Source organism: Arvicanthis niloticus, chromosome 6, assembly GCF_011762505.2.
Source record: "Arvicanthis niloticus isolate mArvNil1 chromosome 6, mArvNil1.pat.X, whole genome shotgun sequence".
Lineage (NCBI taxonomy): Eukaryota > Metazoa > Chordata > Mammalia > Rodentia > Muridae > Arvicanthis > Arvicanthis niloticus.
Window position 1 is genome coordinate 91,409,809 of NC_047663.1, and position 11,839 is coordinate 91,421,647.

At 51.9% G+C, this 11,839-nt stretch overlaps 1 protein-coding gene across 1 annotated transcript; it reads left to right on the forward strand.

Moving 5' to 3' along the window:
- Window positions 1–55: 55 nt before the first annotated feature.
- On the forward strand, window positions 56–7,578 carry Amdhd2 (amidohydrolase domain containing 2). The gene is made up of 11 exons (XM_034504791.2): window positions 56–248; window positions 513–649; window positions 729–868; window positions 4,721–4,775; window positions 4,893–5,105; window positions 5,183–5,271; window positions 5,354–5,498; window positions 5,569–5,676; window positions 5,804–5,872; window positions 6,749–6,850; window positions 7,333–7,578. The coding sequence occupies exons 1-11, from the start codon at window positions 166–168 to the stop codon at window positions 7,419–7,421; spliced, it is 1,230 nt and encodes a 409-aa protein (XP_034360682.1). The 5' UTR covers window positions 56–165; the 3' UTR covers window positions 7,422–7,578.
- The last annotated feature ends 4,261 nt before the right edge of the window (window positions 7,579–11,839 follow it).

The window sequence follows — 11,839 nt, forward strand, 5'->3', positions numbered from 1 at the left end:
GGAGGGTTCCTATGTCACATGGTCGTCATCACGTGAGCTTGGCAGCCACGTGATAGCCCCTTAAGCTGAGAGTCACGTGGTGCGGCCTGGCCCGGCTTCCGATTACCGCTGCTCCGGGCACTGCCGGCTTGCGCCCCAAGCTTTCTGGGTTCGGCGCGACTCACGATGCGTAGCGGGCAGTGCGCAGCGTGGGCTCCGGTGCTCCAGTTCACCAACTGCCGCATCCTTCGCGGCGGCGCGCTGCTCAGGTCTGGGCTGCATGGTGCAGGGTTGGGCTGGGTATAGAACTGATGATATGCCAGTGTGGGGTGCAGGGATGGGGCTGGTGTAGGGCATACGCTCCGAGAGACAGTTGTGTCCGGGACCCAGGGATGTGGAGGGCAGGACCATCGTGGGTGTGTGGTCGGGACCAAGTAGAATAGTGGGTGCAGGGACAAGCTGGGTGCGAGATAGAACTAGGGGTTGGTTCCAAGGCCTGGTGGTGATCCAAGTGCCTACTGCTCTGTCCTCAGGGAGGATCTATGGGTGCGCGGGGGCCGAATCCTGGACCCAGAGAAGCTGTTTTTTGAGGAGAGACGTGTGGCTGATGAGCAGCGGGACTGCGGAGGCCGCATCTTGGCTCCTGGCTTTATCGATGTGCAGATCAACGGTGCGGCCTGGCTTGGGCCAGGGAACCCAGGGGAGGAGCTCTGAGCACTGTGCTACCCCCTTGTTTTCTGTGGCCACAGGTGGATTTGGTGTTGACTTCTCCAAGGCCACGGAGGACGTGGGTTCGGGGGTCGCCCTAGTGGCCCGGAGGCTCCTGTCCCACGGTGTCACCTCCTTCTGTCCCACCCTGGTCACCTCCCCACCAGAGGTTTATCACAAGGTGAGATCAGGCCGTTCTACCCCTGAGCAAAGGGGCCCTCAGGGCAGTACCATTTCCCTCACCTGAATCTGGTCTTCCTGTACTTGGGTCTGAGGGGATCCTCTCTTCCAGTAGGGTCCTGCCTGGTCTCTGCAACTGCCACTGCAGTTGTCTTCACATTTCCTGTCGCCATTCTCATCTGCCACGCCCTCCCAACGGCCTGTAGGCAGCCTCTGGGCTTCCTGAACTAGGGTTGCCTGGAATTCTGCCTCAGCCATTGTCTTTTGTCAGGCTCTTTCTCCCTAACCTGCCTCTGTTATGTGACTCACATGAAAAAGCTTTTCAGAAAGAGCTGCTCTTCCGGTGTACTGGCTTCTGTCCTCACCCTTCCACCTATCTTAGAAGGATGTCTGTTGTCTTTGTTCCAATCTTCATGTAAGGCTTCCCCACAGTTTTCCCAGTTTGAACTAAGCTTGTTTAGGTTGCTGTCTTCAGCACCTTTCAAGAGCAGTTTGTGTGTGCTCTGCAGGCTTCTCCCTAGGTCCTAAACTCTTGCTTTGAAAACGTTCTCTTATGCAACACAATTGATGCATTTAGTAAATTAATGCTGTTAACCAAACTCAAATGGATTCGCTCTGTCCCTGTTGTCAATCGCCTCAGCCAGTTTTTCTTCCAGGACAGGATCAGGGAGTGTGTGATTGATTGCCTGCGGCTTCCTTTCTGGGTGTGTAGACACAGGATCAGAGGAGGGAGCTATGGGTATTGAGCATGGGCTGTGTCCTTGCTTCACAGGCTTTGCTCTGGCCCTTTGACTTGCAACCCTTGGAAGACTTGAGACAACCTTACTCTTCCGAGCCTCAATTTAATTAAACGTAGAGTGAGAACAGTTGGTGGGTGGATAACAATGTTAAGCATTCCTTGAATGTCAGCTAGGGTTGTCTTTCTGAAAGTTTCCCACAGCTCTCCCAATCCACTGTTACAAGGGCAACCTATTGTCCTGCTGCAGATAGGTACTTGGTTCTCTCAGCTGATCTCTGGCGAGACCCAGACTCACCTATCAAGGTAACAGGTGTCAGGATGTACCCCCTTCTCTGCAACATTCCCTTCCTACCAGCTAAGCTGCTTCTCTTTCATTCCGGCAGCTCCAGGTATGCCCTCTCCTCCCAGGCTCTTCCAGGAAGACCTTGTTCTCCTGTGAGCCCCGCCCCAAGCTCCTTCACCACCACTGAGCTTTCCTCTTGCAGCAGGCTTGACTGGCATGGTGTAAGGCTGTGGCTCACCCTCAGTAGGAGTAGTGGCTAACAGTCCTAAAGTTTTCTTCCTGCTACCCCACTGTAGTCCATAGTACCTCACAGACTCTCAGAGAGCACTTTTAGACTAAAGGCCTTGGGAGGCAGGTAGGAGGTGATGTGAGACTGTGGCAGCTTTGAGTATAAAAAACGTAATACCCCATTGTATTAGAAATCAGGAGACCCTACCCTCAAACACCTTCCCCTGCTGTGTTCCCTAACTTCCTCCAGGGCCCCTTCTCACCCTGGAGCTTGCCCACTTATCCAGGTACTACTTGGGGTATCTTCATCAAGGTCCGGTTCGTTGGAACTACCTGCTCTTTCTCTAAGGTTTATTCCTCTAGCTATGCTTCAAGAAGACAAATCTGATGGCTTCGTTTTCTGCCTCAGGTCTGTTAGCTGATGAAAGGCAGGCACCTCAGACAGGATGTCTGCCACCCTGCCCACTGCGGCATTCATCTCAGACCTTCATCTCATACCCTTTCTCTCCAGCCTCCTTTATCCCCTTGTCTCTGCTGCATGCTTTCACTTTGCCTTTCAAAGTGCTCTTCTAGAAAATAGTGTGTGTGTGTGTACACATGTATGTGCACACACACATGCACATCTATGCGCCCTGTGTGCAGGGCATGGTATGCAAGCAGAAGTCAGGACAACTTGTGGGTGTCATAGCTCTCCTTCCATCCTGCGGATCCTGGGAATTAGACTCAGGTCATGAGGTAGCTTGGTAGCAAGTAGGTTTTACCCTCTCAGGCGGGTTCACCTGTTTTCTTAGTTTTGGTTTTGTTTTGTTTTGAGTCAAGGACTGGAAGAGCCCAGATTGTTTTTTAGTTGAGACTGGCCTTGACCCTTTGTCGAAGCCTCCCACACATTATCATGTCTGGCTCTTTGCTTGTTTTTTAAGATACTAAGTCATCTGCTGGTGGTGGCAGCTGCTGCTGCTTTGAAGAGTAATCATTTTTAAGCATATGTAGGTTTGTATGTCTGTATGTGAGTATGTAGGTTTGTATGTCTGTATGTGAGTATGTGGGTACCGAGAATGGAACCCAGTTCTCTGCTGTGGAGCAGTGCATGTTCTTAAGCCCTCAGCCATCCCTCTAGCCCCGCCTTTATACTCTGTTTGTTTGTGAGAGAGATAGGAACTCTGGGTAGTACGGGCTGTCCTGGAACTCACTATGTAGACCAGGCTGTCCTAGAACCCACAGAGGTCAGCTTGTCTCTGCCTTCCGAGTGCTGAGATTAAAGGCTTGTGCCACCACTCCTAGCTGTGCCTTTGTTTTCCTGAGTCATGGTTTGGATTAGAGGTGAAGGTAAGAAAACTTGTGTTTGTGGTTGGCAAACAGCTAAGAACACTTGCTCTTGAAAAGGACTCAGGTTTGGTTCCCAGACCTGTATCATGTGGCTTATAACCAGACAAGCATGTGCCTTTGCAAACATACAAATACATGAGCATACGTAAGCTAAACATGTCTATGGTGCCAGGGATTGTGCCCAGAGCCTTGAACATGTTAAGAAGGTATTCAACCAGTGCAGTATATCTCCAAGCCCAGAACTGCTGGGATCCAGTGAGCTGCACTCTACCCTTTTTTACTTTGAGAGAGGGTCTTGCTTTCTTGTAGAGTGATCTCTTCATTCCTGGGCTCAGGCGATCTCTGTGTATGGGGGGCAACAGATGCACACCACTACACCCAGCTTCTCTGTGTAGTCCTGCCTGTCCTAGAACTCCCTTTACAGTCCCTTGTTCTGTGGCCAGGATTTTTCAGAGTCTGCATTTCGTTTGTCTGTGTCCGTGACCTGTCTCCCCATCCTATCTTATCCCGTGTGAGGAAACCCAGACTTGTCCCAGCCCACTTCTCACGGTGCCATCTCTGTGATGTCCGAGTTTCCTGAGTCCTCTCCATCTGAGATGTGTCTGGAGTCCACCTCCCAGACTCCGACTGACTGCCCTTCTCTCGTTCTGTGTTCTCAGATCTAAGTGTGGGTTTCCTTTCATTAATTTGAGACAGGGTATCATGTGGCCTAGGCTAGCCCTGAACTATTTAAGTAGCCAAGGCTGCCCTGCTCTCCTGCCTCTACCTGCCGAGTGCTTAGGACTGTAATGCTGTGACCACCCTGATCGGAGTGCGCTGGGCTGCGGTGCCGAGTCCTGAGCTCCTTAGCCTCCAGCTCTCTGCTTCTGTCCCATCTCCCTCATGCCGCCCAATCCCTGCTTCCTCCAGCTGCAGCTTAGGGATGCTGTAGTCCTGTTTTCAAGGGTTTGCCTACTATATTCTAGCTGTTTGACCGAAGTCACTTTGAAGGCCAGAGCAGGTTAGAGCAGTCCTTAGTGCTTCTACTCATGCCCTGAGGCCTGGGAATGCTTTCACCTCCTGGCCCTCAGGGCAGGTCACCAGGTAGTCCCTGTTGTCAAGTCTTTCTGCTCCTGAGCAGTGGGGCGGGGGGCCGTCATCCATCTTCAGCACCTATGGGGAAGGACGGTGGGGCTGGGCTGGGTCAGGGGCATAAAGATGAGGATCTGACCTTGGTTGGGATGTGGCCTCTGGGTGCTGGGCTGTGGGGCAAGGCTTTAACAGCTGGTTCCCCCCAGGTCCTTCCTCAGATCCCTGTGAAGAGTGGAGGTCCCCATGGGGCAGGGGTCCTCGGTGAGTGGTTAACTCCTTTCAAAATACCCAGTTGGGAAGGGAGGGCAGGTTTGAGGGACTGGGGTGGGGCTGCTAGGTGGGAATGCCCGCTAGAACCACCTTTGTCCCTTCCCTCAGGCGTGCACTTGGAGGGCCCATTCATCAGCCGGGAAAAGCGGGGTGCACACCCTGAGGCCTACCTCCGCTCCTTTGAAGCCAATGCTTTTCATGATTTGTTGACCACATATGGGTCCCTGGACAATGTCTGCATTGTGACACTTGCCCCTGAACTAGACCGGAGCCATGAAGTGATCCAGGCACTGACAGCCCAAGGCATCCGGGTGTCTCTAGGTAAGAGGCCTCTTGTCCAGGTTGCCTGCTCATGGTTCTCTGCTGCTGCAGAGGCTGATCTCAGATCCCCCATGCAGGGCACTCAGTGGCTGACCTGCGGGCTGCAGAAGTAGCAGTGCAGAGTGGGGCCACCTTCATCACTCACCTCTTCAATGCCATGTTGCCTGTGAGTGTCACTCCTACTCCTGGGAGGAAGGGGACTTGGTGGCCACTGTTGTCACTCAGTTATTCCCTTCTGCCCTGCTCAGTTCCACCACCGTGACCCGGGCATAGTAGGGCTTCTGACCAGTGACCAGCTGCCCCCAGGCCACTGCATCTTCTACGGGATGATTGCCGACGGCATACACACTAACCCTGCAGCTCTGCGCATTGCTCACCGGGCCCATCCCCAGGGTGAGTAGCTGGGCAGGGTAGGGCAGGTAGGATGACAGCTGTCCAGGTCCTGAGCCACCTCCTTCCCCAGGGCTGGTGCTGGTCACTGATGCTGTCCCTGCCCTGGGCTTGGGCAATGGCCGCCATACGCTGGGACAGCAGGAGGTGGAGGTAGATGGGCTGATAGCCTACATTGCAGGTGAGTGACTCCTATACCCACATATGTATAGTCTCTTGGCTCTTCCCTGGAGTGGGGGCACAACTTGGGTTTGCCCTGTGTGTCCACAGCAACTCCCTCCCCCAATTCTGGCCTCTCTGCTTTTAAGGCACCAAGACACTGAGTGGCAGCATAGCCCCTATGGATGTATGCATCCGGCACTTCCTGCAGGCTACAGGTCAGTTGACTGGTGTTCCTGGGCATCTGAGGGTAGAGGCTGTACCTGGAGGAAGCTGGAAGGGAGGCAGGGAAATCGGAGTTCTGTGCTAACATCCTCTAACTACCTGGAAATTGGGAGATGGGGAGGCGTGACTTCTCGGAGATTGAAATGACCATGGTCATTCCCAAATAGAGCTCAGGCTATGGAAGAATAATGGTGAGCAGCCAGTCACTGGAGCCAGGATGGTGAACAGTGTGAAGCTGTGACCTCATGGAGGAGCAGGAAGGCTAGGGCCTAGGCCTGTGGGATAGTGGGAATCTGCAGGGGCAGGATGGGGTGGAGTAAAAGCGGCTTCCTGGGGCTTTGAGCAGGTTCTGCAGAGACCTCTCAGACATCTGGCAGCATCTCAGTGTTGAGTGTTACTCTGAATGTGGGCAACTTCAGGGTCCTATTTAGAGAAAATAGGCTGGGGATGGCCTGGAACAAAGGAGATAGCTGTATCCTGGAAAGAAGTAATACAGTAAAGGGAATGTGGTCACTGGGCCTCAGGTTAGGCCTTGCTTAGAGTTCAGGGTCCCATTTGGCAGCTGCACTGGTGGCCTGGTGGGCCTAAGTATGGCTTTTTTTATTAGAAGTAGGCAAGAGGGTCTATGACCATACAACACTGAGTGCACCCTAACTCATGCCCCATGTCTAGTCTGTTGAAAGGATAGGTTCACTGCAGGGCTGGAGAAGGGAGGGGTGTGCAGTGTCTTCTACGGCTAGGGGTGTGAGGGACCATCCTAAACTGCTACAAAATCCTGGGCCATTCCCAAGCCAAGTCCCTAAAAGCAGAAGCTCAGACTTGCTTATAGGAAGGGCCGTGGATGCTCACCATGGTGTGTTTCTGCGCAGGCTGTAGTGTGGAATCGGCTCTGGAAGCTGCATCCCTCCACCCTGCCCAGCTGCTGGGGCTGGAGAAGACCAAGGGGAGCCTGGACTTTGGTGCTGATGCAGGTGAGTCCCCATGCAGGGGTTGAATCCGGGGCCACTCCCACCACAGACAACTTATTATAGTTGCTTCTCTCCTACCATGTGAGTCCCAGGGTTCAAACTAAGTCAGGTTTGGAGGCAAGTGCCTGCGTCCACTCAGCCAACTCCCGGCTGGCCTGTAGTCCAGTATATATGTAAACCACGCTAGCTTCAAATTCATGGTAATTCTCCTGCTTCAGCCTCCTGAGTTCTAGGATTACAAGCGTGTGGTACCTACCACACTTGGCCTGGCTTTCTGGCATATAATATTAGGCCATGTGAGGATTACAGGGATCACTTGTCCCCAGCTGTGCCAAACTGATACTCTTGCTTCCAGCTCCCCCAGCAGTCCCAGCCATGCTCCTGGGCCTCAGTTTTCCTACTAGGCTCAGTTGTAAGGGATGACTCCGCAATAGGGGTGTGGGTGGCTCCACTCTGTTTCCTCTCACCCTCTGGTTCTGCCGCAGACTTTGTGGTGCTCGACGACACTCTCCATGTCCAGGCCACTTACATCTCTGGTGAACTGGTGTGGCAGGCAGAGGAAGCTGGGCCGTGACTGAGGGTCTTGGCTGGACACTGACAGGCCAGGCAGTCCACGGAGCTGGTCTCCAGGGAGCAAGCTGGGGGCCCTGCCCCATGTCTCATACAAAACCTCAATCATCACTCCTGGAGGGGAGGCAGTGGCTTGGATAAATACAGACAACGGGACTTGCCTTGTCTGCGTCATGCTTTGAGCTACACATGTGTTCAGTGGGGCTGCTGGTGTTTCCGCTGTTGCCCTGAGACCCGGGATAGGGTTTAACTTGGGACCAGGAAGAGCTGGATGCTGTATGGAATCTTCTCTGTCGGTCAGATCTGTTTTGAGGCCTGGAAGGTGTTAGGGTTGGAAGTGGGTGGGTGAGGTGTCAGGGAAGCCACTGGATGAGACTGGAGACAGTAATGGGTGGCTGACCCTGAGCTAGATGGGCAAAATGGAGGCCATAGCTCAGACATTCAAGTGTATCCATGCTGGCCTTGGGGCCTAGGATCACCTAGCAGTGAATGCAGGAATGGTGCCCTAAGGCCCTCAATTTGGGCCCAGGACTCCACCCACTGTTCCCTGACTTGCCAAACCTGCCTAGCACCTTCTTGGAGAATCCAAACTTTCATTCCCTGTGGCATCTTCTTTCAAAGACCCCAGTGGCTTTGACAAGCCCTGCCTCATTACCATTTTGGGGGGCTGTGGCACACCCTAGCTAGTGCTTGTGGGCAGCTCTGGGCCTTGTGGCTCTGTTTGCCCTGTTAGGCCCACCTGGGCAAGAGCACCCTAGCCCGACTTCCTCCCACTTGGGGAATGTGGCTTATCTGGCTCCCTGGAAACTTCACTGTACAAGCTTTGGGGATTCTTTGGACTCAGAGAATGGCAGAGATGCGTGAGTGTGAGCCAGAGGCTGGAGGTAGGTCTGGGAATGCCTCCATTTTGCATTTGGGTCCTGAGGTAGGTAGGTAAATCTTTCCCCCTGACGTGTAATACATTATACCTTGAAATGGGAGGTTGCAAACAGATGTCTCAGGTCACTTGTATATAGATCCCATTGAAGGAACTGACTTCAGGCCAAAGCTTGAAATAATATTTTAAAAAGGGAAGGAAGAGCCGGGCATTGGTGGCGCATGCCTTTAATCCCAGCACTTGGGAGGCAGAGACAGGTGGATTTCTGAGTTCCAGGCCAGCCTGGTCTACAGAGTGAGTTCCAGGACAGCCAGGGCTACTCAGAGAAACCCTGTCTCGAAAAACCAAAAAAAAAAAAAAAAAAAAAAAAAAAAAAAAAAAAGGGAAGAAAGAAAATGAAAATATGCAGACAAAATAAGATGCTCTTGGGCCTTTTACTAAGAACAACAGCCTGGGGAGAGTAACTGGTGTGCAGGGGCACATGAAGCCTACCTAGCCCACTAGTCACTAGATACACTGTCAACCCAAGAATGCCAGCACTGTGGCAGCCTCGATGGGGAGAGAGGTAAGTAAGAGGACCTTGGTGTGCCCCATAGCCATACCCCTCCATGACTGACCAAGCACAAAGGACAGGGAGAGCATGAGTCACGTGAGGCCAGTCCATCAGGACTCACCAGCCTGTGGAAACCTTCTGCTGGTGAAAGGTCTCCCAAACTCTTCATGAATGTTGACCAGAACTCAGCCTGAAGGGTACAGGTGCAGTCGGTAGTGGAGAGCTTGTCTGAGATGTTCCTGAGGTCCTGAGTTCTAGTTCTAGTACAAAACTGGCCCTGACCTGCCCAGATCCAGTTTCAATGGATTCATGCAGCTGCTCTGGATGGACAGTCAGGAGGGGCTCAGATGAGTGAGCTGTGTGTTGTGGGGTTACCCAGAAAGGATGTGAACTAGCACTGGGAAGGTTTTGAGGCAGAACAAACTGCCTTAACAGAGGCTTGAGTCAGGCAGGTTTGCTTTTGGCAGAACCCAGCTGGGAGAGGGGTCAGTGGCTCTGGAACTGCTATAGGAATTTATATTATTATGTTTATTTATTTATTTACTTTTTTAAAAGCAGGCAGTGGTAGTGCATATCTTTAATCTCAACACTTGAGAGGCAGAGGCAGAGGCAGGCAGATTTCTGAATTTGAGGTCAACCCGGTCTACAGTGTGAGTTCAGGGCTACACAGAGAAAACCCTGTCTTGAAGAAATAAAAACAATAGACAAACAAAAAGGCAGGGCCAGAGAGATGGCTCAGTGTTTAAGAGCACTTACTGCTCATCCAGAGAACCAGTGTTCAAGCCCTGGTGCCTATGTCAGGTGGCTTGCAACCACTTATGAGGTTCAGGGAGTTCTGACTCTTCTGGCCTGTGAGGGTACCTGTACATCCCTACACACAGACATGCTCACATATGTATAATTCGAAATAATAAAAAAATCTTTAAAAAGTATAAAGTTGCTCAGTATAGTTGTGCATGCTTGTAATTCTCTGGAAGGCAGAGGCAGGAGGACCAGGAGTTCAAGGCTCACCTTAGCTGTATATCAAATTGGAGGCAGCACAGTCTCAGCAAACTGAGATATTTCATGTAGCCAAGGCTAGCCCCTAATTGTACGTGCAGTTGAGGAGAACCTGATCTTTTTTTCTACCTTCAGGTGTGTGCCACACAGCCATTGTATTTGGTGCTAGAGGTTGAGTCTAATGCATCAATCAGTTATGATAAGCAAGCACTCTCAACTGAGCTACTTCCCTAGACCCGACATGTACCACTTCATCCACTTTAATCCCAGCACTCAGGAGGCAGAGACAGAATCTCTGTATTTGAGGGTAGCCTGGTCTACAAAGTGAGTTCCAGGACAGCTAGGGCTATGTAGAGAGACCTTGTCTCAAGAAACATTAAATTTTTTAAAAATTTATGTTCATTTATGTGTATTCAGGTGCCCAAGGAGGCCAGCAGAGAACGTCAGATCTCCTGGAGCTAGAGTTACAGGGGCTGGATGCTGGGAAAACTGAATTCAGGTCGTATTGACCACAGAACTACCTTTCTGGTCCCTTAACCAGTCAGAAGATTTGTCTTTAATTATGTGTACATGTATATGTATATAGGATGTGCACTTGAGTGTGGTTGCCTCTGGAGGCTGGAAGCATGGGCTGTCCTGGGAGCTGTAGTTCCAGGTGGTTGTGAGTTGATGTGGATGTGAGGGCTGAACTCGTCCTTGTTAAGAGCAGTCAGTGCTTTTAACCTCTGAGCCAGTTCTTCAGCCCACCTCACCACCATTCTCTTACTTTGTAATTTTATTTTGTGTGTGGGTCTCAGCCTGCATTCATCTCTGAGCACCACATAGATAATGTGCAGTGCCTGGGAAGGCATTTGATCCCCTGGGAGACTGAAGTTACAGATGGCTATTAGCTGCCATGTGGATGTTGAGAATTGAACCAGAGTCCTCTGGAAGAGCAGACAGCTCTCTTAACCACGGAGCCATCTCCAGCCCCACTTTTAACCACTCTTAAGTGTAAAGTTCCACAGCCTCCCACACCATTACCTCCAAAACTTTTACTTTCCAGACTTACTCTGTCATTGGTATTAGTCTCCTACTGCAGCCACACTCTTGCCCTGTTGATGGCTCAGAGCAGGTGGGCTGTTCACAGAAAGCTGTGCCAATTACTTCAGCCTGAGGCTTCTGGAGCACAGATGCCGCCCCAGCCTTAGGTGATTGTGGTACGGCATCAGACATGCCTGTGGTATGGGTGTGAACTGGGGGACAGCCACTCCTTGAGGTCAGCTGAGTCACGGTAGTGGTAGGGTGCAGAACAGGTTGGGGAGCAATACACGCAGCGTGTCGGGGAGGCAAGCTTGAGTACTGCAGAGAGCATGGGTGCCATCTGGCGGCTGGCGTTCGGCAGCAGCCTGCGAGGTTCAATTGAACTCGGGTTTGAGTCTCGCGCGCCAAACGACCCAGCCAAGTCTTTTTACCTCCAATGTGTGGCAAGATGGTGTTCGTAAGACAAGCTGATGATTCGTGAGGAGGGGTTCAGGTCATCTGTGACAGAGATTACTCCCAGTTTGGAGTCGGGTGTGGCTGGCGACATGAACCACCCAGGCAGGCACCAGCAGGCTGGAGGAGTGGCTCAGCCTAACGGGTGGGTGCAGCTTGGTGTTGCTGCGGTCACGCCCACCGCTGGAGTTTTTTGTTTTTTGTTTTTTTTTGCAAGGGCCAATCACAATGTACTTCGCGGTCCAAGGCACGGAGCTGTGAAACCCTTGGACTCAGCTAAAGGAGCAAACATGGGCAAAATCCATTTGTAATCCTTGAATCCTTTCCCTCCTTTCAGGGTCTCTTGGTCGGCCATCTGGAGTGCCCGGGTGGCATTTGTAAGGAAAGTGTAGGGGGTCCATGGGGACTTGTCTTTTCCGTGTTAGTAGCCAGGGTGTTGGCGCTTGTTTTACTGACCCAGATTGATTTAGTGCTGTTTGTCAATTCTTTTGTCGAAGTGAACACACTTTAAGTGGAG